General features: G+C 46.2%; 2 protein-coding genes across 2 annotated transcripts; one reads left to right on the top strand and one right to left on the bottom strand.

Moving 5' to 3' along the window:
- Nucleotides 1–215: 215 nt before the first annotated feature.
- On the bottom strand, nt 216–2,894 carry LOC311103429 (NHP2-like protein 1). Its single transcript, XM_084144995.1, has 3 exons — nt 2,733–2,894; nt 1,635–1,755; nt 216–1,427 (listed from the first exon to the last, which is right to left on the bottom strand). Exons 1-3 carry the CDS (start codon nt 2,733–2,735, stop codon nt 1,165–1,167), a joined length of 387 nt encoding a protein of 128 aa, XP_084001121.1. The 5' UTR covers nt 2,736–2,894; the 3' UTR covers nt 216–1,164.
- A 1,355-nt stretch (nt 2,895–4,249) lies between these two features.
- On the top strand, nt 4,250–17,855 carry LOC311103427 (cytochrome b-c1 complex subunit 2, mitochondrial-like). The gene is made up of 14 exons (XM_084144993.1): nt 4,250–4,347; nt 6,874–6,966; nt 7,423–7,572; nt 7,716–7,780; nt 8,771–8,827; nt 9,108–9,232; nt 12,587–12,684; nt 12,862–12,919; nt 15,176–15,271; nt 15,422–15,621; nt 15,874–15,954; nt 16,055–16,131; nt 16,323–16,476; nt 17,226–17,855. Exons 1-14 carry the CDS (start codon nt 4,315–4,317, stop codon nt 17,307–17,309), a joined length of 1,371 nt encoding a protein of 456 aa, XP_084001119.1. The 5' UTR covers nt 4,250–4,314; the 3' UTR covers nt 17,310–17,855.
- Nucleotides 17,856–17,949: the final 94 nt, after the last annotated feature.

Genomic DNA, 17,949 nt, shown 5'->3' with positions numbered 1-17,949 from the left:
TGAATCTGACTATTCTGGGTACATCTCAATCTAGAATGGCATGCTAATCTTGTGCCCTCCTTAAATGCCAGGATCTAAACAGATTTTGCCACATTGCTTTTACCCAAGCATCCATCTGCCCATATAGGTTCCTTTGATTCCTGCAAGTACAATGCTGAAACTTGAACAGGAAGCTCCAATGAAAAGGATCATATTAACCAAGACCGAGTCTTCCATATTTATACATGCACAATGTATTTAATCAAATAATCTTCATTTCAAAACTTATTTTATTATGTAGGAAAGTTTCCCAAATGAAACACGAATACTGGAATGAACATGTTCACCTTTAGACGCACCAATTTAAGACAAACGGTCAAAATAAGGAAAGCTAACAGTGTGATTGCTATGGTTTTACTATGCTTAGTGTGACGTCCTATATAAACTGACCCGTATACACTCTTTATATAATTTACACATTTACAACATAATAATGATAACAAGTTAAACAATTTATTTTGTTCCCATGCTTCAGATATATACCTATGCCAAAGATTTTTATAACTAAACCAAGAGACCACAGCTTGTCGTTTACAATGGGAACAAATGTCATAATGGGCAGAGCCAAGCACACGCTAGCGATATCCTATTGGCGCGTTCTAACATCTGCATATTTCCATTAGGGAACGCCTACTCTGAAGTGCGTGCGTTCAATAACTCAATTCGCCTTTACACTCCTAACAATGCGATTTTTTTTACTTTTGCAAAGGGTAAAGTCTACAAAACTTAGTCCACTCTGTTCATAACAGATTCTAGTTTTGGGAACAGAAAACTGTATTGAGATTAAATGTGTAATCGATGAGAAAATATGCAGAATGTCACCCAAAATCCATCTTCTCCCACTGCCCGCCATATTTGATAGTGAGTGGAAATGCCAACCAGATGCTTCACATTTATACATCCAGTGAAATACCTGTCTCATTGCTCTCTGTGCCTATGCTGTCCCAACATTTCTAAATGGACACAGCCCTACAAAATAGAATCTTCTGTACATGAGTCTGACAGGACATCAAACATAAAGCAGCACAACAAATTAAATCATAGCCTGTCCCATTTACAAAAAATTAATGACAAAAGCAGCTGGCGTCCCATCGTTAACCCTACAACCCCCAACCTGAGCTCTGCTCACACCAGCAGTCTCTCAATGGCCATCTGGGTAGACTGGATCTGGGGCTTGAGCTGCGAGCCCTCCTTGATGGTGACAGAGGTGGCAATGACGGGGCGTGAGACCCCACAGGCGCGTCCCAGGGCCTGCTTGGAACGCACAAACACATAGGGCACGTTCTTGTCCTCGCAGAGCAGTGGCAGGTGGAGGATGATCTCCAGGGGCTCTGCGTCTGCGGCCATCACGATGAACTCGGCGATACCACGGTTCAGCGTTTTAGTGGCTGGTGGAAGAGAGGGCGAGCAGAGGTTAGAGTGACAAATCTGAAGCTGTGAGGTGATACTTTAAGAGGCATGTCTATTGTATCGCTGTTCTTCCAAACATGCTAGGAAAAACACAGTAACAACTCCCTTGTTGGAGTAAGCAACTTGTACGTTTCCAACCCTGCAACCAAAACAACGTAGTTCCACTACAGATAGGTCTGTCTCACCTTCATTGGCCCCTTTGCGGAGCTGCTTGTAATTGGCAGCTTGCTGCACAAGGTCCAGGATGGTTTTGCTCAGTGTGGCATCAGCAAGAGGGTAGGCCTTGGGGTTGACTTCTGGATCAGTCTGATAGGTTTAAATATATCGTGGTTAAAATGAATATGGGGACCAGGCCACACATTTCAACACAGCGTGGAAAGCCGCTGGTGAGGTCTCTATGTATTGTATCTGTCTTTTGACGGATCCACTCAAAATAAGGTCAATAGCGACCACTAGCGGTTGTCCAGAGTGATCAACAGTGCATAGCTAGCTAGTTACTACAGTGAATGTTGTAAACACATAGCTAGGTCACAGTCGCCACACACATTTTTGCCCCTCTTTTAGCGATAATATCTAATCTGGGCAAATCAGACTATATTACTTTCATGGACTCAATTATGCAAGTTAGTTAGAAGTCCACAATACATCCATGTATCTTAAACATCTAGGAAACAACACGTGGTTAACGATACCAAATCAAATCAAATTGTATGTCACATTCACGTGTTTAGCAGATGTTATAGCGGGTGTAGCGAAATGCTTGTGCTTCTAGCTCCGACAGTGCAGTACCCAATACACACAAAAAAGTAAGTAATGGGATTTAAGAATATATACATATATGGACAAACAATGACAGAGCGGCATGGACTAAGATACAGAATAATATTATAGAATAGAATGCAGTATATACATATGACATGAGTAGTGCAAGATATGTAAACATTATTAAAGTGACTAGTGTTCCATTTCTTAAAGTGGCCAGTGATTTCAATAGGCAGCAGCAGCCTCTAATGTGCTAGTGATGGCTATTTAACAGTCTGATGGCCTTGAGATAGAAACTGTTTTTCATTCTCTCGGTCCCATCTTTGATGCACCTGTACTCTCGCCTTCTGGATGATACCACGCTGATGAGGCGTGGTGCTGCCAGATATTTCATAAACTATACAATAAGGCAGCTGTTAGCTAGCTAATTGGTTGGTCCCAACACAACAACAGATAGCTTGCTAGCCAGGCTAGCTAGCTAATTTCGCTAGCACAGTAATACTTCCATTAGTTGAGCTCACCATTTCTTCAAATTTACAGTGATTAAGACGTGAAATCCCTCTGTCCTCTCGGCGTGTGCTTCACAGAGGAAAGAAAAAACCTGTTGAAAGAAGTGTTCAATAATGTGCAGTGAGTCCACAGATAAAACAATGAGACAGATATTTCACCGGATGTATAAATGTGAGGCATCCGCTTGGAGTTTCCACTCACTACCAAGTGAGCGAGAGGAAGCCCAGTGGGAGAAGATGGAACGAGATGGATTTTGGCAGACATTCTGCTAATTTTCTCATCGGTGAAACATTTGATCTCAATACAGTTTTCTGTTCCCAAAACTAGAGTCTGTTACAAACAGATTGGACTAAGTTTTGTAGACTTTACCCTTTGCCAAAGTTTTTTTTAATTGCGTTGTTTAGAAGGAGTGCAAAGGCGAATTGAGTAATTGCACACGCGCACTTCAGAGTAGGCGTTTCCTAACGGAAATATGATCTGCCCAATTCTGTACTACCATGAAAATAAAATTCAAAACCAAATAAATCACTACTAACTTCTACCTCCCCAACCCATTAAACGTTACCTATATCATGTTGAAACACTCCACCCTTAGGATTGTTCAGCATGTCAACAACCATTTCAACAGTAACATCGGTTACCTCCAATATCTATTTTGCCGTCTCCACAATAACCTTCAACCTGGCATTTCTGCTTTCCACAACCCGAGTCGTATTGATAATCTTACCAATAAAAGCTATGAAGTCAACTTTATTCATTATCAAAGTGTCCTCTGACACCGCACATTCATGAGCTAAGGTTTCTGAACAGGCCTCAAAATGATGCCAGGACCATCAGAAGCACCAGCCCTGATAGTAGGTCCACTTACTACAGGAACATCCATGTAAGCTCCATCAGTCCGCACTGTAGTTCTACCAATCTGTCTTACATCCTCTGCATATGATACATCATGACTGATACTATATCGCTGAGCCTCTCTAGCCTCTCTCTGCACCTGGCATCCACCAAATGCTGTGTTCTCCCCCACAATTATAACACTTAACCTTCACATTGCTTCCACATTCAACTGTCGTACCCAATGATGTCATTGGTCGTACCCCATCAGAACCCAAAATATTAGCTTGTATTATTCCAATGGTTGTAAACAAGGTTAATGTAAACAAACACGGTATCAGTGGAGGCTAGTGGAAGGAGCTATAGGAGGATGGGTATCAAACATATGGAAACAACGTTTGACTCCGTTCCATTAAGTCCATTCCATCCATTACAATGAGCCCGCTCCTCCCACCAGCCTCCTCTGCATAGTATAGCCTCAAAACATGGTTAAAACTTTAATTTAGATATCATGGATGGTCAGTCCTTGCATCCATAGCTCTGTCTATGAATTTAAGTGGTAACAGTTCTCCAGGCTCATCCCTCAGATTTTTACCGAACAGTATTGTTTCAACTGTCGATTGGCCCTTTAAAGTTAAATATCTCTGACGAATCTTTTTACCATTTTTGGATTGGCTGTGAAGAGCGGTGCATTGTGGGTAGGACGTCAGGGCGGCCATATCTGTATTCTGCTGCGGCTGAAGGAGAGGAACGGGAGTCATGAAAGGGATCCGAACTCTAAATCATTTCTCCGTGAGTCTCGTTACGCTATCCTATTAAACGTGTATTTTACAACGATATAACATGAGGTTTCGTGCATTCTTTCCGTTGGGGAGTCAATCGGAACCCACCCCGTGGACTCGCCGGCTAATTAGCCAATGCTGGCTAGTGGAAGCAGATAGGTTAATTAGCCTGTCGGTGACCCTAGCTAACGTTAACTAGGGAATAGATCTAGCTAGGGGCGCTTACTTCTTTATTCTATCGACTTGACCGATATACTGTATCCAATCGGTTTCATGAACCAATAATATATAGCCATTCTTACTTACAAACGAAGATGTGTACTACATTTTACGATGGCATGTTAACTACTGGCGAATCGCTGCCAGGCTGTATTGCTAACTAGCTGTCACGTAGCCCATGGTTCCACTCCAGTTCAACCCATTGAAGGTCATTGCGGTTCTGCTGGTTTTTCATATCAATCCCGCACTGACAATCCTAGCCAGGTGACATGCCATGGAACTGTCTCAATTCACTTATCAAGTAATCTCATTGCAATGTTGATTGGTAGAGATGGAATCAGTAACTGCCAGCTTTAGCTTCGACAGTCTGACAATAAACCACCGGCTTTCTCCTGTCGTATCTAGTGTACTGCTGATTTCTAGGAAGCTTGACGAGTTAATGTTTTGATATTGCCCTGTTTTTGAACAATATATTATAGTATATTTGGAGTGCGCTGCTACATTCCAGTGCTATCTGCTAAAATCCACATTTGCAACATTTTACATGAACAGACTCATCAATAACATATTCCTTCCGTCTGCAAACACATGGCCAAACGTTTTACAATTGTTGCATTGCATCGGGTTTTGCACGAACGCTCTTACGGCATATCTTATATATCCCAACTTTACATAGGGTGGTAAATACTAATCAAACATCAATAATACAGATAAACTTAGCTCATTTTCCCCATTCTCCATACGGGTCACGCGACACACATTAACTACTCCTGGATTTTTTTGCCTAAGATAGACTATCAATGTCCAACGAGACGCTAGAAATAACACCTTTTATCCGTGCCCTGCTCCGAAAATCAAAGCTGTTCACTTCGTGCGTCGATATTTTCGCGAGCCACAATGCACACTCCTTTTGCTCTTTAGATACACACGATATCAACACCATACTACTCCTGGTTACTTTGACTGCATCCACTTTTCCCAACGCCTTCTTTACCATTCTCGTGACTTCAAAGGGGTTTCCCAAATAAACATCTTTATCCAAAAAACGTACTCTAACAAGGAACGATTCATCAGAATCATTTTCCACAACAATTTTGGCCCCTTTTTGTTCCATTCTTGGACTTCACTGATGTCCACTCATCTTTCTCGCTAATTGTACTCAACGCGCTTTCAGCTTCAAATGACACTTCTGCTTCCGCCATCTCACCGCCCTAGCACATTCCACACTCACTAGATGTGCAATTAAAGGGCCAAATGCGCAACTAAAAGGGAATTACACAAAAAAATGTATGTGCGTTTTCTTCCATACCTTAAAAAAAAAAAAAAAAGGGCTTCTGATGTGATTCAACCATTGACATGGACTCAGAGCATCCGATTTCGTTGTTTTTCTATGAACAGTTCTAATTTTGAGAGTGCAAACAAATCTAAAACCTGGAAAAATAAAACTGAGAACATAATTTGGAAAAATATAAAACAGAAAACAGTGTACAGGAGAAGGTAGTGCACTAAGAAACCGGGGAAGAGTTGCAGGGGAGAGAAGAGAAGAACAATGTGCCTATTTGAAAGCTAGAAAAAAATGAGTAGCTTGCAACACATTTAATTTTTTTAAGTATCTCTCATGCTAGAAAAGGTTGGAGACCCCTGATTTGGGTAATCTCTGTGGTAATAACATGAAAATGCTCAAATGTGGAAAATTATCGGTAAGACTGCATGCAGCAAAAACATGAGTAGCTTCTCTTTCTCTCTTTTTATATTGTTGTCTGGTCAAGCAGACACCATAATCTCTTCCGACATTAGATGTTTGACTGGGGGTTGGATCATATCAGGTCTTTAGGATTTAACCTTACTTCCGATTGAGTTTCCCTACACCTCACCCTCATCTTAACCAAGGTGCCACAGCCAATGTAGGATGTGTTCTCTCAGAAGGACAAAGAAGAAAAAGGCTTAACATACTACATATTTCAGGTTGGCTTGGCACCTAGTGAGTCTACCCTCAGAGTGGACTATATATAATCAAGAACACCCACTGCTCTAGTCTAGACCTCAGAATTCATCTCCCCTCTTTAGGTCTAGAGAAGGCTGCTCGTATCACAAAACATCCTCCTAAACAAAAACCTGTTATGATGGTTTGGTTTAATCCACCTGTAGTATTATTTTCAGCCATAAGATGTAATGTGACTGGGGTCATTTGAGGACAGAAGGAAATCTAGATCCCTCCACATGAATTGAATAGTGTATCATATCATATTGTAATTCCCTAGCTGAGGAAGTGCTGGTGAGTGTTTGTTGGCATGATTTTTGTCATTTCCCTCCCCAGAGACGATGCTATGCAGCCAGGAGGAGTGATGCCCTCACTGAGCCCTTGGCTGGCCTGAAGGCTGGGGCTCCCCTGGCCCCACACAGTGTCCAGGTATGTCATAGGGGCCAAGAAGTTTTCACATGGGATCACAAGAAAAACTCTGGGCCCAAACTGGGGTTTGGAGTTTTTCTTGGTGGAGTCATATGGTTAGGGGGAAAAAAACCTAGGCTTGTGTTCTCCTGGTTTGGCCACGCGTGACGTCACTTAACTGAGGGATGAAGACCTGCTCTACTCTCTGGCTAAGCATTGTGATTATGTTCATGTGTAGACTTGTTTTAGGTACTACCATGCACGCACTTGTACTTATTGTATAGCCATATTTTCCCCTCCCAAATTGGAAAATGAACTTTTGGTTGTGTAGTTCATCACAAGAACTTCGCCTCAGTTGAACAGAATGGAATGGTTACTCTCTTATTCACTCTGCAGTTTCCAAAACAACGATGCAGCCAGTCTCACGTGTGTTCCAGCTGTGACATCATGACTCTCCCTCCCTGTGTTCTCTACTAGGTGTCCAAGCTGCCCAACGGTCTAGTGATTGCGTCGTTGGAGAACTACTCTCCCGTGTCAAGTGTGGGTGTGTTTGTGAAAGCAGGCAGTCGTTATGAGACTGTGGAGAACCAGGGAGTCAGTCATGTCCTGCGGTTGGCAGCCAACCTGGTAAGTCCCAGTGGTTTTATGAATGGATTGATCTCTTTGACTTGTGAATGAATACAACAATAAATGCAATTTCCATCACAGCTACACTTAAAAAAAAAGTCCTTAAGTTATTGAATGAACACTGTCACTGTTGTTGTTTTCAGACTACTAAGGGAGCATCTGCGTTCAGGATCTGTCGTGGTGTGGAGGCAGTGGGGGGCAGTCTGAGGTCAGTGAGTATGGAGAGTACAGTATACACTATATCTCCTCCCTCCCTGTTCCCTAAACCCCCTTTCTGTCCTCATGCAGAGTATACATTATACTGTTCCCTATCCCCCCCTCTCTCCACATACAGAGTGTATTCTATAATATAACCTCTGTTACCCTGTATGGCTCAGTTGGTAGAGCATGGCGCTTGCACCACCAGGGTTGTGGGTTCAATTCCCGGGGCCACCCATACGTAAAATGTCTGCACGCATGACTGTAAGTCACTTTGGATAAAAGCGTCTGCTAAATGACATGTATGTTGTTATTATTATTATTATACACTTGAGTACACTGTTGTGTTGTGTACCCCTTCCCTCCTGGTCCCTTATTCCTTCTCTGTGTCCCCCCCTGACCTGCTGTAAATAAACGTAAATGTAGGAGGCACAGATTCCCCCCTGATGCAGTGAAACATTAACAGCAACTTCAACACCCATACCTCACACAAGCTATACATTCACTCAATTATAGATGCACACGCATACAGTTGCCCTCTAGTCAACAGGGTGCTCACCTTTTAGGATAGAGCAGAATGCACAAGATGAAAGAAGCACAGATCGACACATGCATGTTGACATGTATTGGTATGAATCTTGTCCTGGGGGCAGAGAAAAGTGGTTTCCGCTAGATGGGCCAGCCGCAAAGTCAAAATTGGCTATATCATAAAAAAAATATGAAAACAAAAATTGTGTTTTTCGTCTCAATTTAAGGTTAGGAATAAGGTTTGTTAGTGTGGTTAAGGTTAGTTTTTAAATCTGATTTGATGACTTTTTGGCTGTGCCAGCTAGTGACCACCCTGTAGAGCTGCCTCCAGTACATGAATCATCCCAATAAATGCTAACATGCACACACAGCACAATAATGTTCCTATTTTCACCTCATTGCAAAGCAATGTGCATCATAGCTAGTCTAGTCTGGAGGATGTAGCTAACGTCTGTTTTCTGTGTGTCCACAGCGTAACGTCATCGAGGGAGACCATGGTTTACTCTGTGGAGTGTTTGAGAGACCACTTGTAAGTACCCTTACTACCGCAGCCAGACTCCCTCATAGTGTGTGGGTTTACTCTGGTGTTGATGGATGAGGAAACTTGAATTACGGGCACTTTGTATGCGAGTACAGGGTTGATTCATGGTGTAATTAGCCCCTGTGTTTCTTACCTATTTATTATAGAGGCTTCCCACAGGGCCACTTTAGGTGATCTTAATTCATCATTTATGTTGTGACTGTTGCATTGTCCTTGTGGGTGTCCAAGTGTTTGTGTCTGCCCGTCCAACGTCCATCCTTCTCCTCAGAGACACAGTGATGGAGTACCTGATCAACGTGACCACGACCCCAGAGTTCCGGCCGTGGGAGGTGGACGACCTGACCTCCAGGGTCAAGGTAGACCGGGCCTTGGCCCACCAGTGTCCACAGATAGGTCAGCAACACTTCCCTCTATTCACTTTACTTGTCCAGCACGATCGCTCCTTGTTGAATTAATCAGTTTTATTGAATTACCAGTAGCATTTTGATTTAGCATATATTTGTATGCTGCAGATCTATTTACAAAGTTATCAGTGGTGGGTAGTTATGAATATTGAGTAGAATGGTTAGCATTAAGCCAGTGACTTAATCCTCTATGTTTGACCCACACATTGTATTACATTATATATTGGTCTAATATTAATTGATCAGTACGTTGTCACGATCGTCTACAACAGGAGACCAATGCGCAGCGTTGTGAGTGAACATGATGACTTTATTATTAAAGCAACCACGAAAAAACAACAAAAGACGATACGTGAAGTTCTCTATGACACCGACTGAACATAGCACAAGGAAACAAAAACCCACCAACACAAGGTGAAAAACACACAGTATAAATATGGCTCCCAATCAGAGATAACGAGCCGACAGCTGACACTCGTTACCTCCGATTGGGAGTCACCAGACCAATTACCAAAAACACAAACAAATGAAACTCACCCATACCCAACACCACCAAATGAAATACACCCTGGCTCTAACACACAGTCCCGGAGCCAGAGTGTGACAGTACCCCCCCCCCAAAGGTGCGGACTCCGACCGCGCCTAACCCAAAAAATGGGGAGGGCTGGGTGGGTGTTACTCCACGGAGGCGGCTCTGGCGCTGGTCGTGATCCCCACCCCACCATAGTCATTACCCACTTAATTAGCCTCCTCCAATCGACCACCCTACATCCTAACCCCACTGGATTAAGGGGCAGCACCGGACTAAGAGGCAGCACCGGACTAAGGGGCAGCACCGGACTAAGGGGCAGCACCGGACTAAGGGGCAGCACCGGACTAAGGGGCAGCACCGAGCTAAGGGGCAGCACCGGACTAAGGGGCAGCACCAGGATAAGGGACAGCACCAGGATAAGGAGCAACACCGAGCTAAGGGGCAGCACCGGACTAAATGGCGGATCCTGGCTGGCTGGCTCTGGCGGATCCTGGCTGGCTGGCGGATCCTGGCTGGACGGCTCTGGCGGATCCCGGCTGGACGGCTCTGGCGGATCCCGGCTGGACGGCTCTGGCGGATCCCGGCTGGACGGCTCTGGCGGATCCCGGCTGGACGGCTCTGGCGGATCCCGGCTGGACGGCTCTGGCGGATCCCGGCTGGACGGCTCATGGCTGGCTGACGGATCTGGCTGCTCATGGCTGGCTGACGGATCTGGCTGCTCATGGCTGGCTGACGGATCTGGCTGCTCATGGCTGGCTGACGGATCTGGCTGCTCATGGCTGGCTGACGGATCTGGCTGCTCATGGCTGGCTGACGGATCTGGCTGCTCATGGCTGGCTGACGGATCTGGCTGCTCATGGCTGGCTGACGGATCTGGCTGCTCATGGCCGACTGACGGATCTGGCTGATCCTGTCTGGCGGAAGGCTCTGGCTGATCCTGTCTGGCAGAAGGCTCTGGCTGATCCTGTCTGGCAGAAGGCTCTGGCTGATCCTGTCTGGCAGAAGGCTCTGGCTGATCCTGTCTGGCGGAAGGCTCTGGCTGATCCTGTCTGGCGGAAGGCTCTAGCGGCTCCGGTCTGGCGGACGGCTCTGATGGCTCATGGCAGACGGGCGGCTTAGGCTTTGGGCAGACGGGCAGTTCAGGCCCCGTTGGGCAGACGGCAGACTCTGGCCGTCTGAGGCGCATCGTAGGCCTGGTGCGTGGTGCCGGAACAGGAGGTACCGGGCTGAGGACACGCATCTCAGGGCTAGTGCGGGAAGCAGCAACAGGGCATGCTTGGCCCTGGGGACGCACCGTAGGCCTGATGCGTGGTGCCGGAACTGGAGGTACCGGGCTGAGGACACGCATCTCAGGGCTAGTGCGGGAAGCAGCAACAGGGCATGCTTGGCCCTGGGGACGCACCGTAGGCCTGATGCGTGGTGCCGGAACTGGTCGGGCTGGGCTGGCGACGCGCACCGTACACTTGGTGCGGGTGGCAGGAACAGGCCGAACCGGGCTGGCGACGCGCACCGTAGGCTTCCTACGAGGCTCAGGAACAGGCCGGACTGGGCTGGCGACGCGCACCGTACACTTGGTGCGGGTGGCAGGAACAGGTCGGACTGGGCTGGCGACGCGCACCGTACACTTGGTGCGGGTGGCAGGAACAGGTCGGGCTGGGCTGGCGACGCGCACCGTACACTTGGTGCGGGTGGCAGGAACAGGCCGAACCGGGCTGGCGACGCGCACCGTAGGCTTCCTACGAGGCTCAGGAACAGGCCGGGCTGGGCTGGCGACGCGCACCGTACACTTGGTGCGGGTGGCAGGAACAGGCCGAACCGGGCTGGCGACGCGCACCGTACACTTAGTGCGAGGGGCCGGAACAGGCCGTACCGTACGGGGAACACACACTACTGGCTGTACCTCGGGATTAGGAACGGGCCGGACCGGACTGGTTACACACCCCAGTACCTCTCGCCGAGCCTCTACACCTTCCTTCCCTGCTTTTCCCAGTAGCCCCCTTAACCTGGTAGCTTCCTGAATCCGCCCCTTCTCTGCCTCCGTCAGCCCCCTTAACCTGGTAGCCTTCTGCATCTGCCTTGTGGCAGCCTCCTGCTGCTCAGTCGCCCAAGCCATGTGCCCCCCCCAAAAAATTTCTTGGGGTTGCCTCTCGTCCTTCCGACGTTGGCTCTGCCGACGCCGTTGCTCCTCTCTCCGTCGCCTCTCCACTGTTTCGCTCCATGGACGGCGATCCATGCCATCCAGGATCTCCTCCCAAGTCCATGACCCCTTTCCGTCCAATAACTCTTCCCATGTCCAGACCCTCGGCTCCTGGACGCGCTGCTTGGTCCTTTGATGGTGGGTTTTTCTGTCACGATCGTCTACAACAGGAGACCAATGCGCAGCGTTGTGAGTGAACATGATGACTTTATTATTAAAGCAACCACGAAAAAACAACAAAAGACGATACGTGAAGTTCTCTATGACACCGACTGAACATAGCACAAGGAAACAAAAACCCACCAACACAAGGTGAAAAACACACAGTATAAATATGGCTCCCAATCAGAGATAACGAGCCGACAGCTGACACTCGTTACCTCCGATTGGTAGTCACCAGACCAATTACCAAAAACACAAACAAATGAAACTCACCCATACCCAACACCACCAAATGAAATACACCCTGGCTCTAACACACAGTCCCGGAGCCAGAGTGTGACATACGTGTTTTTTTGTTGTTGTCTTTAGTCATTTGTCTAGCATCCTGTTATTAGTTCCCCTTGCCAACACACTGACTGAAGTCTTTTGTTATGGTGTTATTTTCTCTGAAGGTGTCATTGAGAAGTTGCATGAAGCTGCTTACAAAAACGCTCTATCCAACTCCCTGTACTGTCCTGACTACATGGTTGGCAAAGTCAGTGGTGAACAGGTAAGACTGTGTTAATAGCCGCGTTAATAGCTGTGTTAATCACTATGTTCATCGCTGTGTTAATAGCTGTGTTAATACCTGTGTTAGTATGGCAGTATTGTTCACTATAGTGCTGCTTTGTGTTTGTCACAGCATAGCTCTCTCTTAAACTCTCTCCTACTTCCTTATCCCCCTTAGCTGCAGTCCTTTGTCCAGAACAATTTCACCAGTGCCAGAATGGCTCTAGTAGGACTAGGTGAGTGTGTCTGTCTGGTCGTCTTTTCGATCCAGTGGCACCCTGGGTTCTCCTTTCTTCTTTCTATGTCTTGCAGCTCCTTCAGCATGGCTTCAGGGCTGTTCTGATTCCTTGCCCTACCTTTTCCCTGAAGTATGCAGCCCCTCATGGATTGAAAAGAAATGGAGTAATGCCAGGAATATGGTGGAAACTAACTCTAGCCAATTTATTACTTTTAAATCCTTGAGGGGATATTGAGCAAGTGCACACTTCAGGAAGAAGGGTAGTGAATCGGAACAACCCTATTGATTGGGTCTCTATAAGGGTCATATCCTTTGAATTAGACCGATGTAAACACTCTCTCCCTCTGGGTGCGTGCGTGCGTACTGTGTACACATCACATTTCCTTGGCCTCTGTCCAAACCCTAGAGTTAAAGGCTGTTTAAAGATATGTGGAGTTAGAGGTCAGCTGTTCTGCTCTAGTATGACGCTGTGTGTGTGTGTGTGTGTGTGACATGACTGCTCTCTGGTATGTACTAGTGATAGGAAATAAATAGATAGTTACATATCGAGATATTATTTTTGACGATGTATCGTTTTGACAATATCGCAATATTATTTTTGCGCTAGTTGGCTGTACCTGCCCCAAAACTCCAGTATTTTTCCTTCAGAGCTTGTTCTCCATCTTCTTTTTAAAAAGGGAGCCAATTTGTTTTCAGCACTTACACTACATGGCCAAAAGTATGTGGACACCTACCCATCGAACATCTCATTCCAAAATCATGGGCATTAATATGGAGTTGGTCCCCCCTTTGCTGCTATAACAGCCTCCACTCTTCTGGGAAGGCTTTCCACTAGATGTTGGAACATTGCTGCGGAGACTTGCTTCCATTCAGCCACGAGCATTAGTGAGGTCGGGCACTGATGTAGGGCGATTAGGCCTGACTCGCAGTCGGCGTTCCAAGTCATCCCAAAGGTGTTCGATGGGGTTGAGGTCAGGGCTCTGTGCAGGTCAGTCAAGTTCTTCCACACCGATATCGACAAACCATTTCTGTATGGACTCTCGCTTTGTGCACGGGGGCATTGTCATGCTTAAAAAGGAAAGGGCCTTCCCCAAACTGTTGCCACAAAGTTGGAAGTACAGAGTCGTCTAGAATGTCATTGTATGCTGTAGCGTTAAGATTTTCCTTCACTGGAATTAAGGGGCCTAGCCCGAACCATGAAAAACAGCCCCAGACCTTTATTCCTCCTCCACCAAACTTTACAGTTGGCACTATGCATTGGGGCAGGTAGCGTTCTCCTGGCATCCGCTAAACCCAGATTCGTCCTTTGGGCTGCCAGATGGTGAAGCGTGATTCATCACTCCAGAGAACACGTTTCCATTTCTCCAGAGTCCAATGGCGGCGAGCTTTACACCACTCCAGCCGACGCTTCGCATTGCGCATGGTGAACTTAAGCTTGTGTGCGGCTGGTCGGCCATGGAAACCCATTTCATCAAGCTCCTGGCGAACAGTTATTGTGCTGATGTTGCTTCCAGAGGCAGTTTGGAACTCGGTAGTGAGTGTTGCAACCGAGAACAGATTATTTTTACGCGCTATGCGCTTCAGCACACGGCGGTCCCGTTCTGTGAGCTTGTGTGGCCTATCACTTCGTGGCTGAGCTGATGTTGCTCCTAGACGTTTCCACTTCACAATAACAGCACTTACAGTTGATCGGGGCAGCTCTAGCAGGGCAGAAATTTGACAAACTGGCTTGTTGGAAAGGTGGCCTCCTATAACGGTGCCACGTTGAAAGTCACTGAGCTCTTCAGTAAGGCCATTCTACTGCCAATGTTTGTCTATGGAGATTGCATGGCAGTGTGCTCGATTTTATACACCTGTCAGCAATGGGTGTGGTTGAAATAGCCAAATCCACTAATTTGAAGGGGTGTCCACATACCTTTGGAGTGTATTTCCCTTACTGATCAAAACTGATTTTCTCATGGTTCTCTCTTGTCCTTCTGCAGCAGACATATGGTGAGCAATATATATATCGAATCGCAATAAAATCACAGTATCGAATCGCAATACATATAGAATGGCACTAGATATCGCATCGGCACCTAAGTAAGGTGATAATATCGTGAGGTCCCTGGCAATTCCCGGCCCTAGTATGTACCCCTGTGTGAAACACTGAACTGAGGGCATGTGATGACAGTCTACCTGTGTGTGTCTCTTGCTGGCTCTCTGGTGTGTGTGTTGCAGTGACATGGCCCCTGTTTGTGCTGTCTCTCCCCAGGTGTGAATCACTCTGTGCTGAGGCAGGTAGGAGAGCAGTTCCTCAGTGTCCGCAGTGGGGCTGGAGTCACTGGGGCCAAGGCTGTATACCGCGGAGGTAAGACCCATAGAGAGCCTTAGATGCAATGCACGCCTAACTGCTGAGCTCTAGTCTGGGCCACGGATTCAGTCAACCCCAGTGTGTGAGCTAGGATGGGTGTGTGCGTGCCCTGATGGTGGTTAACCGTGTGTGACTGTGTCCCTTCAGGTGAGCTGCGGGTGCAGAACGGGGCCGGTCTGGTCCACTCGTTGATCGCCAGCGAGGGCGGTGTGACTGGATCAGCGGAGGCCAATGCCTTTAGTGTGCTGCAAAGGGTTCTGGGAGCCGGGCCACACGTAAAGAGAGGCTCCAATGTCACCAGCAAACTGAGCCAGGGCATCGCCAAGGCAACCACACAGCCCTTCGATGTGAGTAACTTCCCTGTTTGTTGCTACAGTTATGCCTGTGTTGTTGGTTGTGGTCACTACAATAGAAATCGATATTCTACATAGCTGAAATTCTACATAACTGAGTTTTCATTGTATGATTGTCTAAATTACACACAGATATCTGGTAAGACAGAGAAAAATAAAAGGTTTAGAGGTTAGAAAGGACAATGATCTTGGACTATCTTGTGTACAGAAGTTACTCTAATGCTTCTTTCTCTGTCTCCTATGCAGGCCACAGCCTTCAATGCCACATACGCTGACTCCGGACTCTTTGGAGTCTACTCCATCGCCCAAGCCGACTCTGCAGGAGAGGTGAATACACTATAATGCAGTAGTAACATAAGGACGTGTTAGTACCTGATATATGTTGATAAGTGACTGTCCCTAACAGTGACTGTCCCTCTCTGTACAGGTGATCAAAGCTGCCATCGGCCAGGTGACAGGGGTTGCGAAGGGAGGCGTGTCCGAAGATGATGTCACCAGAGCAAAGTGAGTTCACCAGACAATATGGCTCATTAGGTGGACCATGAAACTTGGCGCTATCTCTCTGGTTTTATTTATTTTTATTTAACCTTAAACCAAGCAAGTCAATTAATAACAAATTATTATTTACATTGATGGCCTATAATAACTTCTTGCCCTGATTTGACCTTTGACCCTGTCCCCATCATACCTGGTAGGAACCAGTTGAAAGCCGAGTACCTGATGTCCATGGAGAGTTCTGAGGTCCTGCTGGAGGAGATGGGGGCCCAGGCCCTGTCCAGCGGAGCCTACCACTCACCAGAGACCGTTACCCAGAGCATCGACTCTGTCAGCCACGCTGATGTCGTCAATGTGAGTACACTTCAACATTGACCATCATGGCTAAGACATAAGAAACATAAATATATCTATTCACATTCAATATACACCGAGTGTATAAAACATTAGGAACACCTTCCCTTTTGCCCCCAGAACAGCCTAAATTCATCAGGGTATGGACTCTACAAGGTGTTAAAAGATGTCCTTTGGGTGGTGGACCATTCCTGACACACGGGAAACTGTAGAGCATGAAAAGAACAGCAGCGTTGCAGTTCTTGACACACTCAAACCGGTGCGCCTGGCACCTACTGTATTAACATACCCCGTTCAAAGGCACTTAAATATTTTGTCTTGCCCATTCACCCTCTGAATGGCACACATGCACAATCCATGAGACCCATGGGGCGGCGCACAATTGGCCCAGCGTCGTCCAGGGTAGGGGAGGGAATGGCCAGTAGGGATGTAGCTCAGTTGGTAAAGCATGGTGTTTGCAACGCCAGGGTTGTGGGTTCGATTCCCACGGGGGGGTATGAAAAATAAAAAAATTAACTAACTGTAAGTCGCTCTGGATAAGAGCGTCTGCTAAATGACTAAAATGTAATGTAAAATGTAATTGTCTCAAGGCTTAAAAAAAGAAAGGGGAAAAAATCTATATAGAATAACATTTTTGAAGACTGATTTCTGTGTGCCTCCTACATTTAGGTTTATTTATAGCAGGTGAGCTGGGGACAGAGAGGAGGAATATGGGACAAGGTGATAAGTGTATTATTTTGTTTTTCCAGGCTGCGAAAAAGTTTGTGGACGGCAAGAAATCGATGGCAGCTAGCGGACACCTCGCCAACACACCCTTCGTGGATGAATTGTGAAAAGAAACAAACCATAAACAATGAAACAGTTATTTAACATTTTAACCTGGGCAGGTTGTGCCTGGCTGCTTACTCCAGAAAAAGGAACCTGGTTCTGATATGAAGCCCATGACTTCTTCTCACAGCAAACGATAATCCTTTGTTGTTACAAATCATGTTAAAGTTAGTTCTGCAATAAGTGTACACAGTCTGCAGGAATAATTATGCATTTTTTTTTGTCAATTTCACTGTATATCTGTTGTAAATTCATTAAATGGTCTATCTACAGTAATGGCAGTCTCTGATTTGATCACCAAGGTGAATGAGAATTGAATATATCGTTGATGTTATTCTGCCCAGCTCCTGCAGGGGGGGACGAAGAGCTGTGAAAATCAGTTAGAGCTGCTACATCGGCAAAAATGTTGCATCTAGTGTAGCAGCCAGGTATGTTAGAATGAGGGGAAATTGTGGGGTATTGTTTTTTATACTGAACAAAAATATAAACGCAACATGTAAAGTGTTGGTCCCATGTTTCATGAGCTGAAATAAAAGATCCCAGAAATGTTCCATATGCACAAAAAGCTTATTTCTCTCAAATGTTATGCACAAATTTGTTTACATCCCTGTTAGTGAACATTTCACATTTGCCAAGATAATTCAT

The sequence above is a fragment of the Coregonus lavaretus genome (assembly GCF_964263955.1).
Source record: "Coregonus lavaretus genome assembly, chromosome: 28".
Lineage (NCBI taxonomy): Eukaryota > Metazoa > Chordata > Actinopteri > Salmoniformes > Salmonidae > Coregonus > Coregonus lavaretus.
Note: the sequence above shows the minus strand (reverse complement) of the source record. Positions and strands in the feature narration are given on the sequence as shown.